Source organism: Coregonus lavaretus, assembly GCF_964263955.1.
Source record: "Coregonus lavaretus genome assembly, contig: HAP1_SCAFFOLD_7924, whole genome shotgun sequence".
Classification (NCBI taxonomy): domain Eukaryota; kingdom Metazoa; phylum Chordata; class Actinopteri; order Salmoniformes; family Salmonidae; genus Coregonus; species Coregonus lavaretus.
In genome coordinates, this window is record NW_028163259.1 from 858 (window position 1) to 17349 (window position 16492).

General features: G+C 51.2%; 1 protein-coding gene across 1 annotated transcript; it reads right to left on the bottom strand.

Moving 5' to 3' along the window:
• Nucleotides 1–291: 291 nt before the first annotated feature.
• On the bottom strand, nt 292–16253 carry LOC311118346 (ephrin type-B receptor 4b-like; the record flags this gene model as incomplete). Its single annotated transcript, XM_084193159.1, has 3 exons — nt 16132–16253; nt 1674–2012; nt 292–637 (listed from the first exon to the last, which is right to left on the bottom strand). Coding segments are annotated over exons 2-3 (638 nt in total), but the record flags the coding sequence as incomplete, so codon positions are not given.
• Between the last annotated feature and the right edge of the window lie 239 nt (nt 16254–16492).

The window sequence follows — 16492 nt, forward strand, 5'->3', positions numbered from 1 at the left end:
ATCCTCTCACGAAAACTTTTGTAGCCTCAGAACGGTTTGGCCTATAAAATATTATTACCACTCTATGGAAAGATTAGACTCTCACGAACCTTAAAACAATCCATATGTCAACTTATAACCCCCCCCCACCCCCCCCACCCCACAATGTCTTAGACTCTACAGAATTAGGGAGCATTTGAGTTCACAGAGCTCAGCGGAAAACCTTTAGACCTCCAGGACAGTGTAGTGTGTTGGGGACAGTATCGTAGCTGGTACTCCAGGACAGTGTTGGGTGTGTGTTGGGGACAGTACCGTAGCTGGTACTCCAGGACAGTGTAGTGTGTTGGGGACAGTATCGTAGCTGGTACTCCAGGACAGTGTTGGGTGTGTACCTGGGGACAGTATCGTAGCTGGTACTCCAGGACAGTGTTGGGTGTGTGTTGGGGACAGTATCGTAGCTGGTACTCCAGGACAGTGTAGTGTGTTGGGGACAGTATCGTAGCTGGTACTCCAGGACAGTGTTGGGTGTGTACCTGGGGACAGTATCGTAGCTGGTACTCCAGGACAGTGTTGGGTGTGTGTTGGGGACTGTTCCACTGCAGAGTCAGACTGTTCTCTGATGCCTTGGTCCGTCTTATACCTGTCACTATAGCTGGGACTACACACACACACACACACACACACACACACACACACACACACACACACACACACACACACACACACACACACACACACACACACACACACACACACACACACACACACACACAAACATAAACACGTACACACACACACACACACAAACACGTACACACACACACACACACAAACAAACACACACACACACACACACACACAGACACAGACACACACACACACAGACACACACACAGACACACACACACAGACATACACACATAAACAAACACACACACACACACACACACACACACACACACAGACAGACACAGACACAGACACAGACACAGACACACACACACACACACACAGACACAGACACACACACACACAGACACACACACAAACAAACAAACACAGACACAGACACACACACACACACACACGCACACACATAATAAAATGAATTATCCAGGCATAGAGTTAATAACATGGAGATCTCTAGAGTGTAGATGTGTGTTTAGTCTCTGTGTGTGTGTATAATGTGTGTATAGTGTGAAATGTGTGTATAATGTGTGTATAATGTGTGTATAATGTGTGTATAATGTGTGTATAATGTGTGTATAGTGTGTGTATAGTGTGTGTATAATGTGTGTATAGTGTGTGTGTATAGTGTGTGTATAATGTGTGTATAGTGTGTGTATAATGTGTGTATAGTGTGTGTATAGTGTGTGTATAATGTGTGTATAGTGTGTGTATAATGTGTGTATAGTGTGAAATGTGTGTGTGTGTGTGTATAGTGTGAAATGTGTGTATAATGTGTGTATAATGTGTGTATAATGTGTGTATAGTGTGAAATGTGTGTATAATGTGTGTATAATGTGTGTATAGTGTGAAATGTGTGTATAATGTGTGTATAATGTGTGTATAATGTGTGTATAGTGTGAAATGTGTGTATAATGTGTGTATAATGTGTGTATAATGTGTGTATAATGTGTGTATAGTGTGTGTATAGTGTGAAATGTGTGTGTGTGTGTAGTGTGTCTTCATACCATCTCGGCTGGTGGTGATATTAACCCTTTCCACGGAGGGTTCTGATAGGCTGAGCTGTGAGACGCCGTTCTCTGATTGGACCGTGAAGGTGTAGGAGGTGTGTGGGAGGAGCCCGCGGATGACCACCCTTCGCTGTGATAGGCTGTGCTGTGTGGGGTGATAGGACACGCCCTCTTCACAGGGAAGACACGCCCTCTGAGGGGAGTCTCTACAACGGACACACCCCACGCTGTAGGTCAGGTCTCCACGGCCACCGCGTTCTAAAGGTTCCGACCACTCTAAAGTTACCATGGTGTCGTTGATGTGGGTTACAATGGAGCGGGGAGCTGAGGGGGGGCCTGGGGGGGAAGAGACATGATGGGAGGGAGGGGGGAGGGAGGGAGGGGGGGGGGGGGGGGTGTCATGATTATACATTTCCCAGGTGGCTTTGAGCTCCGTACTCTCGAGTCAGAAACAGGAACAGAAGGAAGGCCGTGCCTATGGATACAGAGTTTTACACTACGAGGAGTAGGATCAGATCACCTTCTGCCCATGTGTTATTATACACACATTAGTTCTTATAACGTAGATGCTGCTCACTCTCCGCCTCCCTTCACCTTCACATCTTTACTCCTCTGCTGAACCATGATGATGGACCATCATGGCAAACTGCTGACTGACTGATCTACAAATCACCTTGCATCATAAAGTAACGACTCATTATCATTTGTAGATCCGTCAGTCAGTCACAATTTACCCATGATACATTGCGGTTTTGACCCTCTCTAACACGGCTTTATGTCTCTGCATTTCTGAACAGCTGAAATAACAACCCTGCGGTGATTTGAATGACCATTCCAAACCATATATATTCTAAAGGCCACTACCTTCTCTGCTATAACAGATATAACATCTACACTAGCAGGAAGCAGGTCCTACACTAGCAGGAAGCAGGTCCTACACTAGCAGGAAGCAGTTCCTACACTAGCAGGAAGCAGTTCCTACACTAGCAGGAAGCAGTTCCTACACTTTGGATTTTAATAAACAAATTATAGCGTTGGTTGTGTGCACAACCGGTAATACCGTATCTATCCCGGGATGGCACAAGGCACGGTATGGAGGTATGGAGGTATGGAGGTATGGAGGTATGGAGGTATGGAGGTCTGGAGGTATGGCGGTATGGAGGTATGGAGGTATGGAGGTATGTGTCAGGTTTTGGCCATGACTGTTCGGGTTTTGGTCACTAGATGTCCCCATTGCACCTTTTTTGTACCTTTTTGTTTTTTCTTGATCTAATTATTGTTTGCACCTGTAGGTCATTCCCTTGTTAGTATTTAAACCCTGTGTGTTCCTCAGTTCCTTGCTCAGTGTTTGTAAGTTAGCACCCAGCCCCAGCCCAAGCCTTGTGTTATATGGATATTTCTCTGGTGGGATTTTTACCACTTTGTGGAGTTTCTTTGTTTTTTGGAGGTTTTCCTCTTTGTGCCTCTTGGCTTTATTTTTGGACATTGTGGATTTAGTTTCTTTGCCTGAGGATTTTGTTCTTTATTAAACCACCATCTCTAGTACTGCTGTGTCTGCCTCATCTTCTGGGTTCTGACAATTATTAGTGACTGTTTCTCGCACCGGGTCGTGACAGAAACACTGAGCCATTATTATGAACCCAGAGGCAGCCAGTACCCAGGATTTTTTTTCCATGCTGTCCCACCATGAGGGGACTGTCCAACGCCACGAAGCTGCTCTGGTTCAGCAAGAGGCCTTAATGGCTAGACATTCTCAACTTCTGTCAGAGATGCTGACTTCCATAAAGCAGATTTCGGATCGACTTTCCCCGGCAACCGCTTCTGCTCCAGTTCATCCGATTCAAGGGCTCCTGGCAGTTAATCCCCTGGCGGAACCTCGTCTGCCGCCTCCTCAACGGTTCTCAGGGGACCCAAGTGTTTGTAAGGGGTTTTTCACCCAATGTTCTCTCTCCTTTGAGCTGCAACCATCGTCGTTTCCCACCGACCGGTCCAAGATAGCATATATCATCACCCTGCTGTCGGAAAAGGCTCTAGCCTGGGCTACTGCTGTGTGGGATGCCCAAAGTCCCTGCTGTGCCAGCTACTCTACCTTTGCTGAAGAATTCAAGCGAGTGTTTCAAGGTCCTACCAACGGCCCTGACTCAGCCAAACAGCTCCTGACTCTCCGCCAAGGTCGGCGCAGCGTGACGGACTATGCCATCCAGTTCCGCACTGTGGCAGCAGCAAGTGGCTGGAACGACGAGGCGCTCACAGTGTGTTTTTTGAAGGGTCTTTCTGACACCATCCAAGATGAACTGGCCACTCGGGAACCACCGGACAATCTCGAGTCCCTTATCAAGTTGGCTTCACGCATAGACCAGCGTCTGAGAGAGAGAGAACAAAACCATAGACCGTTCACCCTAGTTCCTATCGGTTCCAACTCCGAGTCTCCACCTTTATCCTCGCTGGCACCACCAGAACCCATGCAGGCTGGACGCATCTCCCAGGCTGAGAGAGACCGCCGAATGAGGGAGCGATGCTGTCTATATTGCGGCAAACCGGGCCATTTCCGCTCCACGTGTCCCGGGCTCCAGGGAAACGCACTCTCCCGTGCAGGCCTGGGAGGACTGTAACGGGAAACATAACCTCCTCCCATCTATCCAACTCCCGCCTGCTCATTCCTGTTACCCTTTCCTGGGACGACCACGAGGTTTCTCTTCAAGCCTTGGTAGACTCTGGAGCCGCAGGTAACTTCATGGATGGGATCTGGGCGAAGGAGAATGGCGTTCCTTCTGAACCTCTAAGTGACCCCATAAGGGTTACTACGTTGGATAGAAGTCCTTTGGGATCTGGACTTGTCACTCGTGCCACTACCCCCTTACGACTTTCAGTTTCCCAACACAAGGAAGTGATGAACTTTCATCTGATCGCCTGTTCCGAGTTTCCTCTCGTCCTTGGCTATCCCTGGCTTCACAGCCATAACCCTCACATCGACTGGTCTGTGGGCACTATCAAGCAGTGGGGTCCCACGTGCCAAGCCACTTGTATCTTCCCGAGTTCCCAGAGTTCTCCTTCCGAGTCTCTAGAATCCATCGACTTGTCCCGAGTTCCCGAGTGTTACCATGACCTCAAACTGGTATTTAGCAAACAGAGGGCCACCAAACTACCACCCCATAGACCTTACGATTGCACCATCGACCTGTTGCCGGGGACCTGCCCTCCCAGGGGTCGGATCTTTTCCCTTTCTCCTCCCGAACGAGCTGCTATGGATACCTACATCAAGGACGCTCTGACAGCAGGCCTCATGCGTCCATCTACCTCGCCGGCGGGAGCAGGGTTTTTCTTTGTGGCCAAGAAAGACGGCGGATTACGACCTTGCATCGACTACCGGGGACTCAATGCCATAACCGTCCGTAACCGCTACCCGCTACCTCTTATGGCCACAGCCTTTGAGCTGCTCCAGGAAGCAGTTGTCTTCACTAAGCTTGACCTGCGGAACGCATACCATCTTGTGCGGATCAAACCCGGGGACGAGTGGAAGACCGCTTTCAACACGCCTACTGGTCACTACGAATACTCGGTGATGCCCTTCGGCCTGACCAACGCTCCGGCTGTGTTCCAAGCGCTCATAAACGATGTGCTTAGGGATATGCTTAACATCTTCGTGTTTGTGTACTTGGATGACATCCTCATCTTTTCGAGCTCCCTTCAAGAACACACTAAGCATGTCAGACAAGTGCTCAAACGCCTCCTAGACAGCCATTTGTACGTTAAGCCGGAGAAGTGTGAATTCCATTCCTCTCGAGTACAATTCCTGGGATTTATAGTGGAACCCGGACGAGTCCAGATGGACCCCAAGAAGGTAGAGGCGGTAGCGGATTGGCCCACCCCCAAGTCCGTTAAGGAAGTTCAACGTTTCCTGGGCTTCACCAACTTTTACCGCAAGTTCATCAAGAACTTCAGCTCGGTGGCAGCCCCTCTCTCGGCGGTAACCAAGGGTGGCAACACAAGGTTTCTGTGGGGAAGAGAAGCTGAGACGGCCTTCCAAGGACTCAAGCAGCGCATCCTCTCTGCTCCCATCCTGACACTACCAACGGCGGAGGAACCTTTTGTGGTGGAGGTAGACGCATCAGAGGTTGGGGTTGGAGCTGTCCTGTCTCAGAGGGGTGAAGACAAGAAGCTTCATCCTTGCGCCTTCTTCTCTCACCGGCTTACCCCGGCCGAGAGGAATTACGATGTGGGGGACCGTGAACTCCTAGCGGTTAAGATGGCATTGAAGGAATGGAGACACTGGCTCGAGGGGGCTTCTCAACCGTTTCAAGTGCTTACGGACCACAAGAATCTGGAGTATATCCAGCAGGCGAAGCGGTTGAACGCCAGACAAGCTCGATGGTCTCTTTTCTTCAGCCGATTTCAGTTTATCCTCACCTATAGACCCGGGTCGAAGAATCTCAAACCGGACGCCTTGTCACGAATCTACTCTCCTGCCATTCGAGAAGATACTGACATGACTGTCCTTCCGGCCGCTAAGATCGTGGCTCCGATCTGGTGGCAAGTGGAGGATACCGTGAAACAAGCTCAAGCCATCGAACCGGGCCCTGGTGGAGGTCCTGCTAATCGGTTGTTTGTTCCCAAGGCAGCAAGGTCCCAAGTCCTTCGGTGGGGGCACTCCTCTCGCCTCACCTGTCACCCGGGCATAGGCCGCACCTTGGAGTTCATCCAGCGTAAGTTCTGGTGGCCCACCATGAAGGAAGACGTTGCCACTTTCATCAAGGCCTGTTCCGTGTGCTGCCAGGGCAAATCTTCTCACCTTCGCCCTCAAGGACTCCTTCACCCTCTATCTATTCCCCACCGACCCTGGTCCCATATCTCATTGGACTTTATTACTGGCCTTCCTCCGTCCCATGGTAATACTACGATCCTAGTCATCATCGACAGGTTTTCTAAGGCGGCCAGGTTTGTTCCTTTGACCAAATTACCTTCTGCCAAGGAAACAGCTGAGTTGGTGATTAACCATGTGTTCCGAGTCTTTGGGATCCCGCAAGATATGGTTTCCGACAGAGGTCCCCAGTTCGCCTCAAGGTTTTGGAAGGCCTTCTGCCAACTCATAGGGGCCACGGCCAGTTTATCTTCCGGGTACCATCCGGAGTCCAATGGCCAAACTGAGAGGATGAATCAGGAGCTGGAAACCACCCTCAGATGCATGGTTTCCAACAACCCGTCCACTTGGTCATCCTTCATTGTTTGGGCCGAGTACGCGCACAACACCTTGTGCTCCTCCTCCACTGGTATGTCCCCGCATGAGTGTCAGTTTGGCTATGCACCTCTATTGTTCCCGGACCAGGAGGCAGAAGTCAGAGTGCCTTCAGCCTCGAGGTTCATCAGACGCTGTCGGCTTACGTGGAAGAAGGCACGTCTTAATCTTCTGCGTTCCTCTCAGCAGTACCAACGACAAGCCAACAGAGGTTGCCGTCCCGGTCCTACCCTGTACCCCGGCCAGAGAGTATGGCTCTCAACTAAGAACCTACCGCTACGGGTGGAGTCTCGCAAGCTGTCCCAGAGGTTCATCGGTCCCTTTAAGATTGCCAGGAGAGTCAATCCCGTTACTTTTCGCCTGCACTTACCCAGATCCCTTAAGATCAATCCAACATTTCACATTTCTTTATTAAAACCTGTTGTTTTTTCTCCCCTTATTCCGGCAGGCAGACCTCCCCCTCCGCCCCGTGTCATCGGTGGCCAGTCGGCTTATACCGTCCACCGGATACTGGATTCCCGCCGGGTGCAGCGGTCCTGGCAGTATCTGGTGGACTGGGAAGGCTACGGTCCCGAGGAGCGCTCCTGGGTTCCTGCCAAGGACATACTGGACCCTGACCTCATTCGTCAGTTCAGGGCCCTCCACCCTGAGAAGGCTGGTAGGAACGTCAGGAGCCGTTCCTATGAGGGGGATTCTGTCAGGTTTTGGCCATGACTGTTCGGGTTTTGGTCACTAGATGTCCCCATTGCACCTTTTTTGTACCTTTTTGTTTTTTCTTGATCTAATTATTGTTTGCACCTGTAGGTCATTCCCTTGTTAGTATTTAAACCCTGTGTGTTCCTCAGTTCCTTGCTCAGTGTTTGTAAGTTAGCACCCAGCCCCAGCCCAAGCCTTGTGTTATATGGATATTTCTCTGGTGGGATTTTTACCACTTTGTGGAGTTTCTTTGTTTTTTGGAGGTTTTCCTCTTTGTGCCTCTTGGCTTTATTTTTGGACATTGTGGATTTAGTTTCTTTGCCTGAGGATTTTGTTCTTTATTAAACCACCATCTCTAGTACTGCTGTGTCTGCCTCATCTTCTGGGTTCTGACAATTATTAGTGACTGTTTCTCGCACCGGGTCGTGACAGAAACACTGAGCCATTATTATGAACCCAGAGGCAGCCAGTACCCAGGATTTTTTTTCCATGCTGTCCCACCATGAGGGGACTGTCCAACGCCACGAAGCTGCTCTGGTTCAGCAAGAGGCCTTAATGGCTAGACATTCTCAACTTCTGTCAGAGATGCTGACTTCCATAAAGCAGATTTCGGATCGACTTTCCCCGGCAACCGCTTCTGCTCCAGTTCATCCGATTCAAGGGCTCCTGGCAGTTAATCCCCTGGCGGAACCTCGTCTGCCGCCTCCTCAACGGTTCTCAGGGGACCCAAGTGTTTGTAAGGGGTTTTTCACCCAATGTTCTCTCTCCTTTGAGCTGCAACCATCGTCGTTTCCCACCGACCGGTCCAAGATAGCATATATCATCACCCTGCTGTCGGAAAAGGCTCTAGCCTGGGCTACTGCTGTGTGGGATGCCCAAAGTCCCTGCTGTGCCAGCTACTCTACCTTTGCTGAAGAATTCAAGCGAGTGTTTCAAGGTCCTACCAACGGCCCTGACTCAGCCAAACAGCTCCTGACTCTCCGCCAAGGTCGGCGCAGCGTGACGGACTATGCCATCCAGTTCCGCACTGTGGCAGCAGCAAGTGGCTGGAACGACGAGGCGCTCACAGTGTGTTTTTTGAAGGGTCTTTCTGACACCATCCAAGATGAACTGGCCACTCGGGAACCACCGGACAATCTCGAGTCCCTTATCAAGTTGGCTTCACGCATAGACCAGCGTCTGAGAGAGAGAGAACAAAACCATAGACCGTTCACCCTAGTTCCTATCGGTTCCAACTCCGAGTCTCCACCTTTATCCTCGCTGGCACCACCAGAACCCATGCAGGCTGGACGCATCTCCCAGGCTGAGAGAGACCGCCGAATGAGGGAGCGATGCTGTCTATATTGCGGCAAACCGGGCCATTTCCGCTCCACGTGTCCCGGGCTCCAGGGAAACGCACTCTCCCGTGCAGGCCTGGGAGGACTGTAACGGGAAACATAACCTCCTCCCATCTATCCAACTCCCGCCTGCTCATTCCTGTTACCCTTTCCTGGGACGACCACGAGGTTTCTCTTCAAGCCTTGGTAGACTCTGGAGCCGCAGGTAACTTCATGGATGGGATCTGGGCGAAGGAGAATGGCGTTCCTTCTGAACCTCTAAGTGACCCCATAAGGGTTACTACGTTGGATAGAAGTCCTTTGGGATCTGGACTTGTCACTCGTGCCACTACCCCCTTACGACTTTCAGTTTCCCAACACAAGGAAGTGATGAACTTTCATCTGATCGCCTGTTCCGAGTTTCCTCTCGTCCTTGGCTATCCCTGGCTTCACAGCCATAACCCTCACATCGACTGGTCTGTGGGCACTATCAAGCAGTGGGGTCCCACGTGCCAAGCCACTTGTATCTTCCCGAGTTCCCAGAGTTCTCCTTCCGAGTCTCTAGAATCCATCGACTTGTCCCGAGTTCCCGAGTGTTACCATGACCTCAAACTGGTATTTAGCAAACAGAGGGCCACCAAACTACCACCCCATAGACCTTACGATTGCACCATCGACCTGTTGCCGGGGACCTGCCCTCCCAGGGGTCGGATCTTTTCCCTTTCTCCTCCCGAACGAGCTGCTATGGATACCTACATCAAGGACGCTCTGACAGCAGGCCTCATGCGTCCATCTACCTCGCCGGCGGGAGCAGGGTTTTTCTTTGTGGCCAAGAAAGACGGCGGATTACGACCTTGCATCGACTACCGGGGACTCAATGCCATAACCGTCCGTAACCGCTACCCGCTACCTCTTATGGCCACAGCCTTTGAGCTGCTCCAGGAAGCAGTTGTCTTCACTAAGCTTGACCTGCGGAACGCATACCATCTTGTGCGGATCAAACCCGGGGACGAGTGGAAGACCGCTTTCAACACGCCTACTGGTCACTACGAATACTCGGTGATGCCCTTCGGCCTGACCAACGCTCCGGCTGTGTTCCAAGCGCTCATAAACGATGTGCTTAGGGATATGCTTAACATCTTCGTGTTTGTGTACTTGGATGACATCCTCATCTTTTCGAGCTCCCTTCAAGAACACACTAAGCATGTCAGACAAGTGCTCAAACGCCTCCTAGACAGCCATTTGTACGTTAAGCCGGAGAAGTGTGAATTCCATTCCTCTCGAGTACAATTCCTGGGATTTATAGTGGAACCCGGACGAGTCCAGATGGACCCCAAGAAGGTAGAGGCGGTAGCGGATTGGCCCACCCCCAAGTCCGTTAAGGAAGTTCAACGTTTCCTGGGCTTCACCAACTTTTACCGCAAGTTCATCAAGAACTTCAGCTCGGTGGCAGCCCCTCTCTCGGCGGTAACCAAGGGTGGCAACACAAGGTTTCTGTGGGGAAGAGAAGCTGAGACGGCCTTCCAAGGACTCAAGCAGCGCATCCTCTCTGCTCCCATCCTGACACTACCAACGGCGGAGGAACCTTTTGTGGTGGAGGTAGACGCATCAGAGGTTGGGGTTGGAGCTGTCCTGTCTCAGAGGGGTGAAGACAAGAAGCTTCATCCTTGCGCCTTCTTCTCTCACCGGCTTACCCCGGCCGAGAGGAATTACGATGTGGGGGACCGTGAACTCCTAGCGGTTAAGATGGCATTGAAGGAATGGAGACACTGGCTCGAGGGGGCTTCTCAACCGTTTCAAGTGCTTACGGACCACAAGAATCTGGAGTATATCCAGCAGGCGAAGCGGTTGAACGCCAGACAAGCTCGATGGTCTCTTTTCTTCAGCCGATTTCAGTTTATCCTCACCTATAGACCCGGGTCGAAGAATCTCAAACCGGACGCCTTGTCACGAATCTACTCTCCTGCCATTCGAGAAGATACTGACATGACTGTCCTTCCGGCCGCTAAGATCGTGGCTCCGATCTGGTGGCAAGTGGAGGATACCGTGAAACAAGCTCAAGCCATCGAACCGGGCCCTGGTGGAGGTCCTGCTAATCGGTTGTTTGTTCCCAAGGCAGCAAGGTCCCAAGTCCTTCGGTGGGGGCACTCCTCTCGCCTCACCTGTCACCCGGGCATAGGCCGCACCTTGGAGTTCATCCAGCGTAAGTTCTGGTGGCCCACCATGAAGGAAGACGTTGCCACTTTCATCAAGGCCTGTTCCGTGTGCTGCCAGGGCAAATCTTCTCACCTTCGCCCTCAAGGACTCCTTCACCCTCTATCTATTCCCCACCGACCCTGGTCCCATATCTCATTGGACTTTATTACTGGCCTTCCTCCGTCCCATGGTAATACTACGATCCTAGTCATCATCGACAGGTTTTCTAAGGCGGCCAGGTTTGTTCCTTTGACCAAATTACCTTCTGCCAAGGAAACAGCTGAGTTGGTGATTAACCATGTGTTCCGAGTCTTTGGGATCCCGCAAGATATGGTTTCCGACAGAGGTCCCCAGTTCGCCTCAAGGTTTTGGAAGGCCTTCTGCCAACTCATAGGGGCCACGGCCAGTTTATCTTCCGGGTACCATCCGGAGTCCAATGGCCAAACTGAGAGGATGAATCAGGAGCTGGAAACCACCCTCAGATGCATGGTTTCCAACAACCCGTCCACTTGGTCATCCTTCATTGTTTGGGCCGAGTACGCGCACAACACCTTGTGCTCCTCCTCCACTGGTATGTCCCCGCATGAGTGTCAGTTTGGCTATGCACCTCTATTGTTCCCGGACCAGGAGGCAGAAGTCAGAGTGCCTTCAGCCTCGAGGTTCATCAGACGCTGTCGGCTTACGTGGAAGAAGGCACGTCTTAATCTTCTGCGTTCCTCTCAGCAGTACCAACGACAAGCCAACAGAGGTTGCCGTCCCGGTCCTACCCTGTACCCCGGCCAGAGAGTATGGCTCTCAACTAAGAACCTACCGCTACGGGTGGAGTCTCGCAAGCTGTCCCAGAGGTTCATCGGTCCCTTTAAGATTGCCAGGAGAGTCAATCCCGTTACTTTTCGCCTGCACTTACCCAGATCCCTTAAGATCAATCCAACATTTCACATTTCTTTATTAAAACCTGTTGTTTTTTCTCCCCTTATTCCGGCAGGCAGACCTCCCCCTCCGCCCCGTGTCATCGGTGGCCAGTCGGCTTATACCGTCCACCGGATACTGGATTCCCGCCGGGTGCAGCGGTCCTGGCAGTATCTGGTGGACTGGGAAGGCTACGGTCCCGAGGAGCGCTCCTGGGTTCCTGCCAAGGACATACTGGACCCTGACCTCATTCGTCAGTTCAGGGCCCTCCACCCTGAGAAGGCTGGTAGGAACGTCAGGAGCCGTTCCTATGAGGGGGATTCTGTCAGGTTTTGGCCATGACTGTTCGGGTTTTGGTCACTAGATGTCCCCATTGCACCTTTTTTGTACCTTTTTGTTTTTTCTTGATCTAATTATTGTTTGCACCTGTAGGTCATTCCCTTGTTAGTATTTAAACCCTGTGTGTTCCTCAGTTCCTTGCTCAGTGTTTGTAAGTTAGCACCCAGCCCCAGCCCAAGCCTTGTGTTATATGGATATTTCTCTGGTGGGATTTTTACCACTTTGTGGAGTTTCTTTGTTTTTTGGAGGTTTTCCTCTTTGTGCCTCTTGGCTTTATTTTTGGACATTGTGGATTTAGTTTCTTTGCCTGAGGATTTTGTTCTTTATTAAACCACCATCTCTAGTACTGCTGTGTCTGCCTCATCTTCTGGGTTCTGACAATTATTAGTGACTGTTTCTCGCACCGGGTCGTGACAGTATGGAGGTATGGAGATATGGAGATCTGGATACAACCCCAACCCTACTGGCTGGAGGTATGGAGGTATGGAGATCTGGATACAACCCCAACCCTACTGGCTGGAGGTATGGAGGTATGAAGGTATGGAGGTATGGAGATCTGGATACAACCCCAACCCTACTGGCTGGTGGTATGGAGATCTGGATACAACCCCAACCCTACTGGCTGGAGGTATGGAGATCTGGATACAACCCCAACCCTACTGGCTGGAGGTATGGAGATCTGGATACAACCCCAACCCTACTGGCTGGAGGTATGGAGATCTGGATACAACCCCAACCCTACTGGCTGGAGGTATGGAGGTATGGAGGTATGGAGGTATGAAGGTATGGAGATCTGGATACAACCCCAACCCTACTGGCTGGAGGTATGGAGATCTGGATACAACCCCAACCCTACTGGCTGGAGGTATGGAGATCTGGATACAACCCCAACCCTACTGGCTGGAGGTATGGAGGTATGGATACAACCCCAACCCTACTGGCTGGAGGTATGGAGATCTGGATACAACCCCAACCCTACTGGCTGGAGGTATGGAGATCTGGATACAACCCCAACCCTACTGGCTGGAGGTATGGAGGTATGGATACAACCCCAACCCTATTGGCTGGAGGTATGGAGATCTGGATACAACCCCAACCCTACTGGCTGGAGGTATGGAGATCTGGATACAACCCCAACCCTACTGGCTGGAGGTATGGAGATCTGGATACAACCCCAACCCTACTGGCTGGAGGTATGGAGGTATGGAGGTATGGAGGTATGAAGGTATGGAGATCTGGATACAACCCCAACCCTACTGGCTGGAGGTATGGAGATCTGGATACAACCCCAACCCTACTGGCTGGAGGTATGGAGATCTGGATACAACCCCAACCCTACTGGCTGGAGGTATGGAGATCTGGATACAACCCCAACCCTACTGGCTGGAGGTATGGAGATCTGGATACAACCCCAACCCTACTGGCTGGAGGTATGGAGGTATGGAGGTATGGAGGTATGAAGGTATGGAGATCTGGATACAACCCCAACCCTACTGGCTGGAGGTATGGAGATCTGGATACAACCCCAACCCTACTGGCTGGAGGTATGGAGATCTGGATACAACCCCAACCCTACTGGCTGGAGGTATGGAGATCTGGATACAACCCCAACCCTACTGGCTGGAGGTATGGAGATCTGGATACAACCCCAACCCTACTGGCTGGAGGTATGGAGATCTGGATACAACCCCAACCCTACTGGCTGGAGGTATGGAGATCTGGATACAACCCCAACCCTACTGGCTGGAGGTATGGAGGTATGAAGGTATGGAGATCTGGATACAACCCCAACCCTACTGGCTGGAGGTATGGAGATCTGGATACAACCCCAACCCTACTGGCTGGAGGTATGGAGATCTGGATACAACCCCAACCCTACTGGCTGGAGGTATGGAGGTATGGAGATCTGGATACAACCCCAACCCTACTGGCTGGAGGTATGGAGGTATGGAGATCTGGATACAACCCCAACCCTACTGGCTGGAGGTATGGAGATCTGGATACAACCCCAACCCTACTGGCTGGAGGTATGGATATCTGGATACAACCCCAACCCTACTGGCTGCCTCCCACACAGGGCCCTAGAAAATCTGTTTTCTTTTGTCTGATTCTGTTTTTTCCCAAAATTCTGTTTTCCACGTTTTGTTTTTCCAAGATAACATTAAAAAAATTACACTTTTATTAGAAAAACAACAAAATTGGATTTTCTAAGTCTCAACAATGCTTAAGCCAGATCAGGAGACCACTTTTGAGGTCTGGGATATTTTTTTTTAGAAATTACATTTTTTACCCTTTTCTTCCATAGCAAGAGGCTGTTGTTTAGCAAAACAAATACCCACTGGATCGACGCAAATAATCATGATATCATTCTGCCAGGTAAGAATAGGCTACTTTGTAGTTAACATTTAATAGAGAAGGTTTTTGGGAAAGCCTTTCCCTCTACCAGAAGACCGTTTTCATTAGCATCATGGCTAACGGCTACACAAAGTGCTAGCTGCGAGCGCCGCGCCACACAGGCAGGGGGAATTCTCATTGCCTCTTCAGAAAGTTACAGGAAACACGGAATCACTGATGCATTCACGTCTTATGATAAACTTGGGCTAATTCATTCATTTTCAATACATTTAGTTGATTCCCTAATAAAGTCAATACATTTAGTTGATTCCCTACTAAGGTCAATACATTTAGTTGATTCCCTACTAAGGTCAATACATTTAGTTGATTCCCTACTAAGGTCAATACAGAAGAGGAGACAGAGGAGGAGACAGGAGGAGGAGACAGAGGAGGAGACAGAGGACACATAGGACACAGAGGAGACAGAGGAGGAGACAGGGGAAGAGACAGGGGAGGAGACAGAGGAGGAGACAGGGGAGGAGACAGAGGAGGAGACAGAGGACACATAGGACACAGAGGAGACAGAGGAGGAGACAGGGGAGGAGACAGGGGAGGAGACAGGGGAGGAGACAGAGGACACATAGGACACAGAGGAGACAGGGGAGGAGACAGGGGAAGAGACAGGGGAGGAGACAGGGGAGGAGACAGAGGAGGAGACAGGGGAGGAGACAGAGGAGGAGACAGGGGAGGAGACAGGGGAGGAGACAGAGGAGGAGACAGAGGACACATAGGACACAGAGGAGACAGGGGAGGAGACAGGGGAGGAGACAGGGGAAGAGACAGGGGAGGAGACAGAGGAGTAGACAGAGGAGGAGACAGGGGAGGAGACAGGGGAGGAGACAGAGGAGGAGACAGAGGAGGAGACAGAGGACACATAGGACACAGAGGAGACAGGGGAGGAGACAGAGGAGTAGACAGAGGAGGAGACAGAGGAGGAGACAGAGGAGGAGACAGAGGACACATAGGACACAGAGGAGACAGGGGAGGAGACAGGGGAGGAGACAGAGGAGACAGAAGAGGAGACAGAGGAGGAGACAGAAGACGAGACAGAGGAGGAGACAGCGGAGGAGGCAGGGAAGGAGACAGGGGAGGAGACAGAGGAGGAGACAGAGGCGGATACAGAGGCGGAGACAGAGGAGGAGGCAGGGGAGGAGACAGGGGAGGAGACAGAGGAAGAGACAGAGGCGGATACAGAGGCGGAGACAGAGGAGGAGGAGGAGACAGAGGGGGAGAGATAGGAGGAGGAAGAGACAGAGGAGTAGGAGGAGACAAGGGAGGAGACAGGGGAGGAGACAGAGGAGGAGGAGGAGGAGACAGAGGAGGAGGAGGAGGAGGCAGAGGAGGAGGAGGAGGCAGAGCGGTAAAGACTTACGTGTGCAGGGTGTGTGTGCGGGGTCGGAATCTGCTCTGTGGTAACCAGGACGACAGAGGCAGTAGGCAGAGCCTGTTACCAAAGTGTTGCTATTAGTCGGACACAGGACACACCCACCGACTCCTGACCCTGCCTTATACAGACCCACTGGACACTCTGGAGAGAGAGAGAGAGTGAGAGTGAGAGAGAGAGAGAGAGAGAGAGAGAGAGAGAGAGAGAGAGAGAGATGGAAAGATAGAGAGAGAGAGAGAGAGAGAGAGAGAGATGGAAAGATAGAGAGAGAGAGAGAGAGAGAGAGAGAGAGAGAGAGAGAGAGAGAGGGCGAGAGAGAGAGAGACAGACAACAGAATCAGAATAGAGT